The following is a 14,003-nucleotide window of genomic DNA, read 5'->3' as shown; positions in this document are numbered from 1 at the left end:
ATCCGCATGTGCTTCTTTTGACCTTTTTTCATTCCTTTCTTTTTTTTTCCCACTTCCTTCCCTGGCCAAGCTGGCAATGGTCGCTCGCTGACGATGCTGTGCAGTGGAATCTCGGCCCACCCACCCGGAGCGACGCGGAAAACGCCAGTGTTTGCAGTATATATATGCTGATGACACCACATGTTTGCTAAAAAGCCTTGGTTGACGCTCTATCGGCGCCCAGCTCTGGTGCCCTAGCCGGGAGTTTCGATCGTAAACCGACTGCTGACTTTGTGTATCCTTTAAAACATGCCTTATAGGGAAGTGAGTTCTTTCAGTTTTTTTTTTTTTTTTTTCAGGTTTTTTTTTTAAAAAAAAAGGGTTACATGATACGACTCGTCTTAACGCTCCAGAATTATGATAGGATGATTGAAAAATTGACGTAACTACGCAGCAGGAGAGCATGTTGTGATTTGCCCGAGATATGAGGCGCTGTAGAAAGTAGTCAACGCCCCCTTCCGCAGAACTTGAGACCGGGAGAGGAGGCAAGAGATACCTACCTACCTTCCTACCTACCTTGTAGTCTTGGGGGTTTGAGGCACCATTCTGTTTCGGCGGCATTACTTTGCAGTACATGAGGTCTCCATCGCCAATGGGATCCGTGATGCGGCGCTACTTCTGAGAACGCCACATCAAATCACACCCAAAGCCCGGAGATTCTCGACTCTACTCCGTACAAGCGCGGGGAATCCGTGGTTGAGACATTAGGAAGGAGTCAATTTGATTCCTATTAAAGTCGCGCCGGATCTCTTGACGACAAGTGTGCATTCCGCTTCTTGTATCTGGTTCCCGTCATCGGGGGCAACTTGTGCCCGAACCGCATGTTGTAAGAAGCCTGGAGATTTAAAGGACAAGACCCCCTTTTCTCCCACTTCCCCTCTCACTCCCTTTCTCACTCCCTTTTTCCACATCATTCATCATCGTCGTCGACTCGACTTCGCTTGGCCTGCCTCGAGCTCTCCTCCTGCAGCCCGTACCCGCGCTTCGACGACGAGGCCCCCGCCGCCGTCTCTTGCTGCACCTCGGACAAGAACTTGTCCACATTGAACGGATCCGTCGTGTCCTTCTCGAACTGCACCGGGCCCTCCCTGACCTCGGCCTCCTCCGTGCCCTTGAAGGTTCCCCTTCCGAGCGCCTCGCCGAACCGGTTGCCCTTCTGAATGCGCGCCATCTCCTGGTCCCCGGCCGCCTCGTCGTCGTCATCGACGTTCGCCCGCGGCCGGTAGATGCTGCTGATCGCCTCCTGGGCCGCGAACAGCGGCTTGTCGTACGGGTTGTCCTCGTTGAACCCGCTGCCGAAGCCGCTCGACTGGTTGAACAGGCGCGAGTCGTACATGCTCTCCGCCGACTGCGTCGGCTTGGCCAAGCCGAGCGCGATTTTCTCGGATATGTCGCGGTCCATCTCGCGGGCCAGCACCTGGGCGCGCCGCTCGGCGCCCATGCGCGACTGCCGCAGCTTGCGCTCTTCCTCCCGCAGCTTCTCCCTGCGCGCCGCGCGCCGCTCGCGCTCCGACTCGTCCGTTTCCGAACCGGAATCGGAACCGCCGTAGGAGCCGGACCGTGAACGCCGCCTGCCACCACCACCGGCGGCCCTCTCGGCTCGTGCTTGTTGAGCCAGCTGACGGAGGTGCTCCTCCTTCTGGGCCCGCTCCTTCTCTGCTAGCCTCTGCTGCATGATTGCTCGCTGCCGCACCTCTTCTCTGGCGTGCCTGTCGGCCATGAAGAGCGCCTCGGAGAACTGGGCAAACTTGTCATTGATCTGGACGTCTTGCAGAGCACGGCCGTCCGCCGCCATTCTCTTGTCGAGGGGGATCGTGAAGCCCTTGGGGTTCTTCCACATCGACACGGGTGGTGCTGTGCGGTATTAGCGTACAATGCGCCCATTTGAACCGTATTGTTAACATCGTAATCCAACTTACGAATGCGCCACGCCTCCTGATCCTCTGCCGTAAGTTTCCTTGGCGGGGAGTGCATCACCTGGGGAGTCGAGATCAGTATCCACAGTTCGCCCAGAAACGTGAGGAGGTGTGGAGGAAGAGGAACAACATACCGGTGGCGGAGGAGTCGGCGGTCCTCTCGGGATCTTCTTGTGCTTGAACTTGGGTGGCTCCATGGGATCTGCAGCAAGTCAGCTGGGCACGGGCAGCCTCAAGCCTCAGAGCACGGGGGGCCACGCATACCTTTTTGCCTCTCCACAATCTTTATGATTCTCTCCTGCTTCTTCGAACTGTCCCCCATCTGCGCCGACGGCGTGTACTTCACAAATGTCGGGTCTCTCCTCCCGCCCACGTTCACATTCTTGGGCTTCTGCGCCGCCAGCGCGCCGTTGACTAGCGCTTCCAGAGCTTTCTTTGTGCGCTCGGCCGTCTCGGTAACCTCCTGCTGGCTGGGTCGCGACAGGTCGAGATCGCCCGCCTCGGCGCGCTGTCGCAAGGGAATCAGGTCTTTGAAGGACGTGTGGATGATCCGGTCGGCGCTATGGCCTTGCCGAGCAATGGCGCTGTAATCGACCTTGCCCTCGCTGTCCACCTGCACGACCAGCGCGTTGGACTTGGAGGACCCGTCGTTCTTCCCCCATGGGTATTGGGCGACGGGTATCTCGGGGAACGCGCCGCCATCGCCAAAGTCTTCGGGGACGCGCGGGCGCCAGCCTGATCGGTTGGGATATGGCGGTGGGCCGGCTCTCTGGCAGAAGGCGACACGGGTCAATTCGCTGCCTCGCAGAGCGGAAAGCGCAGGTTTACAAACCTTCACGACAATCTGCGTCTCGTCGATCTGATCAGCGGCAACAATCCGCGGGCCGCGCTGCTGAACCCGCGGTTCTTCATTTTCGGAACTGTGTTTCGGCTTGGGAAGAGCCCGCGCGAGGCCCGTCGCTATCGAAGTCATGGCCGGCAGTTGGTCTTCGCAGGGAGCTGTTGAGGTTGGGAGATCCTGTACAGCAGGTGACGGGTTGCAGTGGGGATCTTTGGCCTGGAACTGGAAAAGTTGCAGGCGTCACGACAGTGGCTGGACCGTGGCGCGACAGCCTCGAAAGCTCTGAACGCAGCAAGCTTATCGGGTTGTTATGTAACATACGTAAGATACCAAGTATGTAACCAACCGTACGGAATACAATGCATCGGTCGAGAAATGACCCACTTAAAACGAGCCGTGGGCTGCCAACAACCACCACTACCAAACCCACCCCCCCCCCCCCCGGCCCGGGGAGCACCCTGAGCTCCTACACAAGGTATGAAGGTACCTTATGTATGGGGAGAAGCCGCTGCTCCTTTTAGGATTTGCACTAGTAGGACATTGTCACTGCGAAGCCATTCGTTGTCGCCGGAAAGCATTTTCATCAAGTCTAGCGCCCGTTTTCGGAACCAATCCTCACGCCGGAAAGAAGAGCACATTACCCGGCCATCCCTCGTAATACCGTGAGCCATTCGAAATGATACATCCGACTCTTCATGCAAGACATGCCCAGCTCGCAGAATTACGCCCAGCCAAACCAATGAGCCCATATCATAACATCCAGAACTGCCGCTTTATACATAGCCCTTCCTTGCGCCCTGGAAGAAGAACCGAACGATGAAGACTTGCAGAGCGCCCATGCAAACGATCAACGCGATCTGGATCAAGCTGAAGTTGATGATCCTGCTTTCCGTGCTCCGAACGGTGCTGAAGTTGCGGTTCTCGCGGGTCCGGAAGTACTTCTGGTTGCGGGTGATGGTCGACAGCTGGCCCGAAATCTTGAAGAGCGACTCCTCGAGGGAGCTGGTCTGCTCTGGGGAGGCACCTGGCTTCGCGGGCAGGCTCACGCGGGCCTCGTTCTCGACCTGGAGAAAGAGATAGTTGGGCGATCAGTATGCGACGGACTGCCGGGCGAAAGCGATCGGGGGTGTGCCTACCGAAATCTCGAAATCGACAAACTTCTCCGTGTAGGTGCTCATCTCGTTGTTGAAGCAAAACTTGTATTCACCGACATCCTTCGCCGTGAACACAAAGTCGCCCTGCCGTTCCTTCTCGCCTTCCATGATGGGCTTCCCGTTCGGCCCCGTTACCTTATAGTTGATGTCGAACGAGCCACCTGATTGCACCTACAGAGGTGTGTAAGCACTGAACTGCACCAAGGACCGACTGGACGCAAGATGAGTCGGTTACGGGGCTCGGCGGACATACGGCAAAATAGAACGCGATCTTCTCGTCCTTGTGTTGGGTTGCAGAGTAAAAGCAGGCTTCTTCGTTGGCGCCGATCTTGTATGTCAAGGCCGTCGCCGTCGCCTGTACGGCCAAAAAGGCCCAGAGGCCGCACGAGAAGAGCGGTAGTTGCATCGTGCGAACCGGTACGGAGTTGCGGTCGGGGAAGGCGGGAGTTTGGAAGGGCACTTCGCTGCTTCAGGACAGCTCACCAGTCGTCGCGGCGTCGGCGTCCAAAAGACACGGATTCAATTGGACGGCTCTAGGCCTCGTCACGTGCAAACCGGCCCAGGCCCCTGAATTCCCTGTACGGATTACAGAGTACTGTACGGATTACAGGCCCCTTTTCGATTGGTTCAGTAGCTCTCCACTAACTATATATTCTGGGTTCTGCAGTTGTGCGGATTGCTAAGAAATCCGTAATTATGTATGTACTTTGTAATCCGTACTCTACAAAGTGCAAGCCCAACACGAATCAAGAACCGAAGTACATACAATAACTCTCGAGCTTCTACTGCGTACTCCGGATTTTCGCCCACGTTATGTGAAGCTGACGAAGTAATGGCTGAGCCTGCTGCTTAAATGACCCCTTTGACTCTGGGATAGATATGGCTATCACACAGCCCAGCGCAAACGCGTCGCGGCCGCCGTAATCAACCGGAAAGATTATGAGGGCGTCGCATCGATCAAGAACGGACGACCAATACCGCAGCCCCTCGGTATCCTGGCGGTTGACGTATTGAAGGGCAGCTCGAAAATCGTCCGATCTGGGAAAGTATGGGCCATAGAACGGCACATCCGCGCAGCGATCTTCTGCAAGGTATCTAGATGTCCTGGGTTGGACACGTAAGGAATCAGGGCGCGAGGGACCTCAGCATCGGGGAGTTCATGAGGCAATTGCAAGCGACAACGCAACCCCCTTAGGTAAAACCGAGCCCCAGCCTGGGCATCCGCTTACAACAGGCCAATTACTAGTCTTGTTAAGCCGCTTTCCATCAACGGCGAATGATTATCGACGATAAACAATCAGCAACCTAGCTAAAGCGTTGCCCGCTGAAACGCCAGTTGGCAGTACGCATAAACTCAGACCACTGGTAAGGTGGAACCCATAAGTGCGCTGGCAAGGCCGCCATTTCTGTCAACCCTGCCGATATCGTCAATAGCGACGAGGAGGTCTCTGCTCATTCATCAAGGTAGAAATGAACGCAGCATATATTTTTATATCTGCGTTTATCAGAGCCCGCCATATATATATGTACGGAGGTACCTATGTTCACGTAATGCCCATACATGTAACGTACCTTACGTATCTTACATACGCACCTGTCCCAACGCATTGCTGTTCAGGTAGGGCAGGGCGAAACAAACCGGGGTGGTGGTGGTTGTGTTTCCAGCCTGTGACATCAGCGCCTTTGCAGCTGTCGCAGGTTGCGTCAGTACCTGTCATGCGAGGAATCGAGCACACCGAGTCTAAGGCTGCTGCTGCATTGCATCGCAAACACGTTTTCTCGTTTCCGGGAAATTGATCGATCGCCTCATTGTGATCGCCATTTGCCGGTTCCATTGCAGCCTACATTTCATTCGCAATTGCTTCATCCTAATTGGTTTTTAGCAGTACCTACGGTGAAAGACCGCTTAGTTCCATCAGACAGTAAACACCACCCAACGACCACCACAGTCGATATCCGACGTTGTAATCCGTACTCTCTGCCCGCTTTTTGTGTTGTGACAAAACCAGGATCGTCGCCCGGATGGCGACATCGCAGACCAAGGCCGCGGTTGCGGCCTCGATCGGGCTGCGGGCCTTATCTTACGTTTTCCTGAGATGGGTGAGTCTCGTGCTTCTGCGAACTCTAAGACACCGATAAGGTGCTGACTTCAGATGTATAGTCGTTGGTACCAGTGAGTTATACACCGGTAAAGAACTAAAAGAATTGCTCGCTCACAGCCAAAAGGTCCTCCCTGCCATCGTTTTTACCCTTTTTGCACTTTATCTGCCTGCCTTTGTCTTGGGCTACCGGAAAGAACCCAAGCACGTGCTCGTGGATAGAGTAGACGTGGTTGTCACCGAGACGACGGTGGAAGGTAAAGGCACGCCGAACAACGGAGACAGCAGACGGAGCCATGGCGACAGGGAGGTTGTGGCCGAGGATGTCAGTGTCAAGGAGACGATTTCGGTCGAGGACAGGCCTCTGAACCCCTGGAAGACGCTGCTCACCGGAGCTCCGAACCCGCGGAGCCTGGCCTTGTCCCTCGCCACGCTTCTCCTCAACGGGCTCTGTGTCGGTCTGGTCGCCGACCGCCTGTTCCGGGAACGCTCCTATACCGTCGACGACTTGTCTTTCGTGCGAGTCGGATACGTGTCGGAGAACGAGGCGAAGCTGCTGATCCGAGAGCCCGACCAGTCCAAGATGCCCATCACGGTCGAAGTGCACATCAAGGACCCCCAGCCTCCGTTCGACAACCCGCTGTGGCAGAACGCCGGCGGGGTGAGGTGGACGGCCGAAGAGACCGACTACACCGCGGTCGTGTCCATCCCGCTGCGGCACTCCAAGAAGCGGACCTACGAGTGGCGCACCTCCAACAACCACTCGGGCGAGTTCACCGCCCCTCCCCCGATCGGACACGCGGAGGAGACCAACTACGGCCCCTTCACCTTCCTGTCGACCTCGTGCATCATCCCGCGCTTCCCGTACAACCCCCTGGACCACCCGCTCTCTATCCCGGGTCTCCGGCACCTCGCCAGGGTCCTGCCCACCCTCAATGCCCAGTTCATGCTCTTCCTCGGCGACTTCATCTACGCCGACGTGCCGCGTTACTGGGACAAGTCGGTGGGCTACTACCGCCAGAAGTACCGCCAGGTCTACGCCTCCCCGGACTGGCCGGCGGTCGGGCAGAACCTCAGCTGGATCCACGCGCTCGACGACCACGAGATCTTCAACGACTGGTCCGCGAACCTGACGGGCGTCTACACGTCCGCCATCGACCCCTTCCACCACTACCACGCGGCCGCCAACCCGCCGCGCGCCCGGCGGGCCTCGGCCTTCGCCGCGCGCGCGCCGAACGCGACCTACTTCGAGTTCACGCAGGGGCCGGCCAGCTTCTTCCTGCTCGACACGCGCTCGTTCCGGTCGAGCAACACGCTGCTCCCGGCCACGGCGACCGACAAGACGATGCTCGGGGCCGACCAGCTGGCCGACCTGCTCGCGTGGCTGCGCCGGCCGGAGCCGCGCGGGGTCAAGTGGAAGATCGTGGCCTCGTCCGTGCCCTTCACCAAGAACTGGCCGGTCAACACGCGCGACACCTGGGGCGGCTTCCTCGCCGAGCGCGCCGTCGTGCTCGAGGCCATGTGGGACGCCGCCAGCCGCGGCCTCGGCGTCGTCGTCCTCTCGGGCGACCGCCACGAGTTCGCCGCCACCAAGTTCCCGCCCCCCGACGGCGACCCCCGCTGGCCCGAGACCGCCACCGTCTGGGAGTTCTCGGCCAGCCCGCTGAACCAGTTCTACTCCCCCTTCCCGACCTACCGCCAGACGGACCGTGATGATGTCATGGTCAAGTATGTGCTTTCACATCTTGCTTTCTCCTTTCTTTCTTTCTCTTCCTTTCTTCCCTCCTTTTCAATTTCCTTTGCCCTTCCCTTTTTTTCTTTTCTTTCCCCCCCTTTTTTTGGTCCTCTTGTGGTTGCTCCTGGTGCTGATCCGGTTGTCGTATGTACAGGTACATCTACAAGGGCAACTCCAAGTTTGGGGCGATAACGATCGAGAATATGGAAGGTAGCGACCAAAGCAGCCTCAAGTACCGGCTATTCATCGACGGGGAGGAGGTGTGGAACACGGTCGTTCTGTCTCCGCCGCCGGCCAAGGTTGACAGGTCTACTGGCTCATTTTGGGGCCGGTTCAAGATTGGTGCATGAGCCTGCTGACCGGTGGGCTAGTGGGATGGAATGAAGAGAATCCGACTGCCAGGGGGAATAGGCAGTGATATACAATTTGTAAGTACATCTACACATGTGAGGCAGAGAATGACTTATAGGGGCCCTAGCCAAGGCTCGTTGTAACTTTTGGAGCCATCATGTTCGACTTGTTTTTTATTCCAAAGACACTTGTTATCATCCACAATATGCGCCACTGGGGACACTGTTTTCGTTAACGTTTGTCCCGTCCGGGAGGAGGTCTTTATGTTCCTAGTTGTTTGTCGATCGTCTTGTCTGTCGGCGATACGAACCCTAACCCTACGTATCTTCAATGGATCAGTCAAAAGCTTTGCTGCCGCCTTTCACTTGACAACCTCTAACCCAATCAACGGTGTTATAAGCCCACGCGCACTTCCTCTTTTAGCCGTCCCTCAACGCTGCGGCTCTTCTTTAGCGCAGAATATACCTAACTCTACAACCGCACCTCACCTGACAACCCCGTTCTACCGAGGTCATCAGGGCCCACGCGCCGTTTCCCCAGGTCTTGGCGTTTGCGGTGCTGTGGATCTCCCGGGCGCCCGCCTGCACCCGTCCCTGGCTCCCCGAGTATTCATCAGGTCAGCGTTCAACGCAAAACTTACGACCAACAGATGATGCATTTTTTTGCGATAATTGCCGTATTCACCCTCCCAAGGCCGGAACTGTAATTAGACGCATTGTGCAAAAATGAGACTCCTGCAAGCAGTGCGGCCAGTTCTCGCTCGGCGCGGGGCCGTGACAAGGTGAGTCTGCATTTGGCGGGCATGAGATCAAACTCGCATTCTCTCTCTCTCTGTGTGTGTGGGTGTGTGTTTGTGCGTGTGTGTGAACAGGACCGAACAAAGGAATTGGGAACGCTGACGGACGACCAAAGACAACTGCTCGGCCAGTCGGTGGTCCGCAGCCCGGTGGTTCTCCCAAAGCGATACAATAGCGGAGCTGAGTACAGGGAGCCCACCGACTGGAAGAGAGCCATCGAGGTCAACCGCTTTGGGCTCTGGATAGAACTCCCTCCGTACCTGGAGTTTTCTGGCCAGAACGTTCGTCGCAACAACTTGTGAGTTGGACTCCGGGAGCGATTTCGGTTTCGGCCGACCGACAGAAACTAACTGAGCACGCCCAGTCCAAACATCTGGCTTCGGTGAGTTCAAAACGGGCCCTGCGGCAGCGGCGGCAGAAAGTAAGAAGGCTCGCGAAACGCGTCTCTGACCGTCGCTACACCGCGCAGAGACAACTGCCGCTGCACCGACTGCGTCAACCAAGACACGAAGCAACGCAACTTTGACACTTTCAAGGTACCCAAGGAATCGAACCGTCGTGTTGACCTGGCGTTTTGTGCTGTGCTGACTGGGCTCTAGATCCCGCCAGACATCCGTATCACCAAAGTCAAAGCGGATTACACCCATGTCTGGCTGGAATGTCGGTTTACTCCCAGGAAGGACGGACATGAGCGTGAGCTGACAGCGCTGTAGGGTCTGACGGCCACAGGAGCGTCTATCGTTGGGACTTCCTCCGGCACTACATGTATTACGATCACCGCGCCGACAAGCCCATGCGGGAATACTGGGGAGACGAAATCCAGATGAGGCCTCCGGAGGTTGATTATGACGTGGTCATGGAGGATGATAATGACGACCATGGCGTCGCCCTCTTGACCGATAAGATCGCAAGTGTCCCCTCCGCCCCTGGTCAGAGTTTCCTCTTGGCCAGGATCCAACTGACCTGTCGTCACAGAGGACATACGGCTTCTGCTTCGTCAGACACACTCCTTACGAGGACCCGGACGACACCCGGAAGCTGCTCGAGCGCATCGCCTTCATCCGGCAGACACACTACGGCGGCTTCTACGACTTCAAGCCCGACCTCGCCATGGCCGACACGGCCTACACCAATCAGGCACTGCCGCCGCACACCGATACCACCTACTTTACCGACCCCGCAGGGCTGCAGGCCTTCCACATGCTCTCGCACGAGCGCGGCCCGGATGGCGAGAGGCCCTACGGCGGAGCGTCGGTGCTGGTGGACGGGTTCAAGGCAGCGCGGGTCCTCCATGACGAAGATCGGGAAGCGTACAATGTCCTGAAGAAGGTCAGACTGCCGTGGCACGCGAGCGGCAACAAGGGCATCACCATCCGGCCCGACGTCAACTACCCGGTGTTCGAGACGCACTCGTCCTTGGGACTGTATCGGATCCGGTGGAACAACGATGACAGAGGAGTGGTCCCCTTTGACAAGGTCCGGCCCGAGGTGTGGTACAGGGCGGCCGCCAAATGGAACGAGATCATCAACCGGCCGCGGCTGCAGTATTGGTTCCAGCTGACCCCCGGCACGGTAGTCAGTAAGTCTCTCTGACCCCATTATTATACCTACCGTTTTGGTTTTCAAGTGGGGGGTGGGGGGAGGGGGGCTGCAGGGTGAAGGCGGCTACGGGCGGGGCTGACATTGTTCAACTACGCATAGTCTTTGACAACTGGCGTGTCCTCCATGGCCGAAACGCGTTCAAGGGTATCAGGAGGATCTGCGGAGCATATAGTGAGTACATTCCCACCCCTAACAACAACACCCGATCTTAATTTTCGTTTGTTTTGCGTGCGTCTGGGTGTATCCGCGCGCATATACTGACTTTCAACTCCCTCCGCAGTCAACAGGGACGATTGGGTCTCCCGATGGGGAAACCTCAACCTCACCGAGCGGGAGAATCTCTACAGAGTAATTGGGTAGGGCATTGTTTCGCCGCGGCTGGCTACTACACGTGGTGGTTTGCTTGCAGCAGTACGGTAGGTAGGGCAACGAAAAGTTCGGCCGGTTCGGCACTCCTGGGCTGCCCTTGCAAGCTTGACTGCAGAAGATCCGCCTTTTCGTTGCGCTCCGGGGCAGGTTCCTGGCCGATCTGGCAGATCCGACCCTCTTTCACCTGGAACTTCAGGGGCTCCCCACCGAACAATCCGCCGCACCCCGCAATGTTAGTTACCCCGCCAACTCTGGGCGCCTGGGTCTCTCTCTCTCTCTCTCTCTCTCGCGGAGCGGTAACAGTTAAACCAGGCCCGTCGAGTAAGTGATATTCGTGTGCAGACGCAACGCGACTTGACAACCCTTTGGGCTCTCACCACATTTTTTTCAGACTACCCTCAACTATACATCCAACTCAACCTTTTCGGACCCCTCCTCTTAGGCTCATCCCTCTCTCGGCTTTACGGCGCCGATAACATATGCAACCGTGACAAAACGTTCTGCACTACAACTATTATTGCTTGGTGGATTGGTGCTCGACAGTTAAACCCGCAAGCCCCACGTCTGGCCCCACTGATGTCATCATCTTGCCGATGGAGGGGAGGAGAGGGGCGAGGGGGTCCCGTCCTTATTGGGACACTCCGCCTCTGGGTCGCGCCGACCGACCGCCTGCGAACAACGCCTTACACGGCCATGCCCATGCCCTTCTGTAATTCTAACTCTGGCTTCGTTTTTTTCCGTTTCAACTTTTTCTCTTCTTCCTTTATGTTCAGGGCCACGTACCTCTCATACTTGGCTCTTGCTCGTGTGTGACCCGTCTTCCCTCCATTGAGCATCATCTGCAGTGATACCTCACTTACTTCGTCTCAATTTCTTGGGGGTCTCAAAATTCAATCTCCCCCGTCTTCTGCACCACATCCGTTTCGTTTCCTTGACACCTACCGAACAACCATGGCCGACATGAAAGACGGAAAGTTCGTTCACGACGCGACGACGCCTCCCACCTCGAACAGCGTCTTCGACCTCTTCTCTCTCAAGGGCAAGACCGCCATCGTCACGGGCGCCAGCGCGGGCAACATTGGGCTGGGCGTGGCCCAGGCCCTCGCCGAGGCCGGCGCCAACGTCGCCATATGGTACAACAAGAGGAAGGAACCGGCCGAGCAGGCCGCGGCAGAGATTGAGAAGGAGTACGGTGTCAAGTGTAAGCATGACCAAACCTGTTGACTCTCCTCACCAAGCTCGGGCAAAGAACACACTCGCTTACTTTCCCACCTCTTAACCCTCCCCCTTCTCCTTACAGGCAGAGCGTACCAAGTAGACGTCACCTCGTACGACACGGTAGCCGCGGCCGTCGACGCTAATGTGCGCGAGTTCAACGGCCGGCTGGACATCTTCGTCGCCAACTCGGGCATCGCATGGACCGGGGGCCCGATGCTGGACGGCCCGGTCGACATGTACTCGGCCGTGGTCAAGACGAACGTGGACGGCACCTACTTTTGCGCGCGGGCGGCGGGGCAGCACTTCCGGCGGCAGAAGCGGGAGGGCACCACCTTCGGGGACGACGCCCGGCCGCTGGACCCGCCCTTCACGTCAGGCAGCTTCATCGCGACGGCCAGCATGAGCGGCCACATCGTCAACGTGCCGCAGCTGCAGGCCTCGTACAACGCCAGCAAGGCCGCCATCATCCACCTCTGCCGGAGCCTCGCGGTCGAGTGGGCCGGCTTCGCGCGCGCCAACTCCGTCAGCCCCGGTTACATTGTCACCAGCATCTCCGAGTTTTGCAGTGAGGACACCAAGAGGGCCTGGAAGGACAAGATTCCCATGGGGTGAGTCTCTCTCTCTCTCTTTCCCTCCTCGCTATCTCCCACTCTTCCTCCCTCCTTTCTTTGGATTCATCATTCCCCTGTTGCTGACAATCGATGTGCGCGTGTCATGTAGTCGCGAGGGTCATGTGAACGAGCTCAAGGGGGCATACCTGTACCTGGCGTCAGACGCGTCTTCGTACACGACGGGGACGGACATCAAGGTCGACGGTGGATACTGCGCCCCATAAATGCGTCTAGTTGCCGAGCAGGTCGGAGTTGACTGTGGAGTCAACTTGTCTTGGATGGAGGGAAGGACTTTTTTGCGAGAAGCATAGATCGATAGACTACAACAGAGGAAAAAGCCATTTGTGCCGGGAAGCCAAAGCATTGTATACTTGTCGAAGTGTGTCAGTCGAGGTCCGGGAATGATGCTCTGAGCGCGATCTGGTTTCGAGAAGGTAAGCACGTACCTACCATCCAGCTCAATACTGGGATAGTAGTAATCCAGCTCGTACAACGGCTTTCTTTGTCTACTCGCTGATTGGGTAAGGTTAGGTAGTCTTGTTGATCCTGCGGTTCGCCTTCCTTATCAAAAGCCTTGAGCATGCGCCCTGCTGGAGTTCCTTTGGAAAAGAAACCTGGAAGAATTAAAATTTGGTAAAGTTCTGCCTTCGGCTTCAGTCCAAGGTTTGAGCAATGGCGGCTGCTTGAGTCCCCAGGTAAGCACCCAGATGTTCTATTAAGCAACATAATCATAGTCACCTCTAGGACCATGCATGATGTGGCTCCTTCCTCTGGCTTTTTTGTTCCTTTTTGAATGCGACGAAATCGATTGCAACAGCTTGCACCTTCACTTATAAAAGCATAACTACCTTACCTTACGGAGTAATTGTTACGGGATTTGACTACCAGTGGGTCAGATCTGGTTGTTAGCGGCCTTCCAAATGGCGGTCAAGACTGCCATTCTTGGTAGCTCGTTTGGATCCTGTACACGGTGTGTGCTGCGAGTAATTACCTTAGCTATGCGACCATCTCTTGCCCTCATAGCGATGGAAATCGGTAACAAAAAATCATGTAGTAACTCGGCGATTTTTTAGGATCGCATAATCTGGTGTCAGCTCTGCCGACTAATCAATTGCCGCCAGCGTTGTGAGTGTTTATCGAACGTTTCGCTGTGTTACAAGCTAACTTTATTCTTTCTCATTGATACCTTATGGAGCCAACCTAGGGGCAAGCCTTGCACCAATACAACACAACCTCAGGGCGCAAGCTGCCCGACGATGCGCCGCACCCTT

General features: G+C 56.6%; 4 protein-coding genes across 4 annotated transcripts; 2 read left to right on the top strand and 2 right to left on the bottom strand.

Moving 5' to 3' along the window:
* Nucleotides 1-737: 737 nt before the first annotated feature.
* MYCTH_78571 (uncharacterized protein) lies at nt 738-2,989 on the bottom strand. The gene is made up of 5 exons (XM_003662018.1): nt 2,788-2,989; nt 2,220-2,724; nt 2,090-2,157; nt 1,959-2,016; nt 738-1,893 (listed from the first exon to the last, which is right to left on the bottom strand). Exons 1-5 carry the CDS (start codon nt 2,926-2,928, stop codon nt 950-952), a joined length of 1,716 nt encoding a protein of 571 aa, XP_003662066.1. The 5' UTR covers nt 2,929-2,989; the 3' UTR covers nt 738-949.
* Nucleotides 2,990-3,291: 302 nt separating this feature from the next.
* MYCTH_2302160 (uncharacterized protein) lies at nt 3,292-4,508 on the bottom strand. Its single transcript, XM_003662017.1, has 3 exons — nt 4,204-4,508; nt 3,933-4,121; nt 3,292-3,860 (listed from the first exon to the last, which is right to left on the bottom strand). The coding sequence occupies exons 1-3, from the start codon at nt 4,354-4,356 to the stop codon at nt 3,570-3,572; spliced, it is 633 nt and encodes a 210-aa protein (XP_003662065.1). The 5' UTR covers nt 4,357-4,508; the 3' UTR covers nt 3,292-3,569.
* A 1,242-nt stretch (nt 4,509-5,750) lies between these two features.
* Nucleotides 5,751-10,894, top strand: MYCTH_2138498 (uncharacterized protein; the record flags this gene model as incomplete). Its single annotated transcript, XM_003662016.1, has 8 exons — nt 5,751-6,050; nt 6,112-6,123; nt 6,177-7,777; nt 7,939-8,115; nt 9,662-9,845; nt 9,908-10,511; nt 10,634-10,705; nt 10,815-10,894. The coding sequence occupies exons 1-8, from the start codon at nt 5,973-5,975 to the stop codon at nt 10,892-10,894; spliced, it is 2,808 nt and encodes a 935-aa protein (XP_003662064.1). The 5' UTR covers nt 5,751-5,972.
* A 480-nt stretch (nt 10,895-11,374) lies between these two features.
* MYCTH_2302150 (uncharacterized protein) lies at nt 11,375-13,036 on the top strand. The gene is made up of 3 exons (XM_003662015.1): nt 11,375-12,104; nt 12,204-12,729; nt 12,842-13,036. The coding sequence occupies exons 1-3, from the start codon at nt 11,855-11,857 to the stop codon at nt 12,954-12,956; spliced, it is 891 nt and encodes a 296-aa protein (XP_003662063.1). The 5' UTR covers nt 11,375-11,854; the 3' UTR covers nt 12,957-13,036.
* The last annotated feature ends 967 nt before the right edge of the window (nt 13,037-14,003 follow it).

The sequence above is a fragment of the Thermothelomyces thermophilus genome, chromosome 2 (assembly GCF_000226095.1).
Source record: "Thermothelomyces thermophilus ATCC 42464 chromosome 2, complete sequence".
In the NCBI taxonomy this organism is placed as follows: Eukaryota; Fungi; Ascomycota; class Sordariomycetes; order Sordariales; family Chaetomiaceae; genus Thermothelomyces; species Thermothelomyces thermophilus.
This window is presented reverse-complemented; position numbering and strand designations above follow the sequence as displayed.

Bases quoted from the DNA above. Each gene is read 5' to 3' on its own strand.
- MYCTH_78571 (XM_003662018.1), bottom strand. From the start codon at position 2,928: ATGACTTCGATAGCGACGGGCCTCGCGCGGGCTCTTCCCAAGCCGAAA. The intron at 2,158-2,219 runs GTATGCGTGGCC...GACTTGCTGCAG, and splicing joins GATTGTGGAGAGGCAAAAAG to ATCCCATGGAGCCACCCAAG. The intron at 2,017-2,089 runs GTATGTTGTTCC...TCGACTCCCCAG, and splicing joins CGCCGACTCCTCCGCCACCG to GTGATGCACTCCCCGCCAAG.
- MYCTH_2302160 (XM_003662017.1), bottom strand. From the start codon at position 4,356: ATGCAACTACCGCTCTTCTCGTGCGGCCTCTGGGCCTTTTTGGCCGTA. The intron at 4,122-4,203 runs GTATGTCCGCCG...ACACCTCTGTAG, and splicing joins AGATCGCGTTCTATTTTGCC to GTGCAATCAGGTGGCTCGTT. The intron at 3,861-3,932 runs GTAGGCACACCC...CTCTTTCTCCAG, and splicing joins TTGTCGATTTCGAGATTTCG to GTCGAGAACGAGGCCCGCGT.
- MYCTH_2302150 (XM_003662015.1), top strand. From the start codon at position 11,855: ATGGCCGACATGAAAGACGGAAAGTTCGTTCACGACGCGACGACGCCT. The intron at 12,105-12,203 runs GTAAGCATGACC...TTCTCCTTACAG, and splicing joins GAAGGAGTACGGTGTCAAGT to GCAGAGCGTACCAAGTAGAC. The intron at 12,730-12,841 runs GTGAGTCTCTCT...CGTGTCATGTAG, and splicing joins AAGGACAAGATTCCCATGGG to TCGCGAGGGTCATGTGAACG.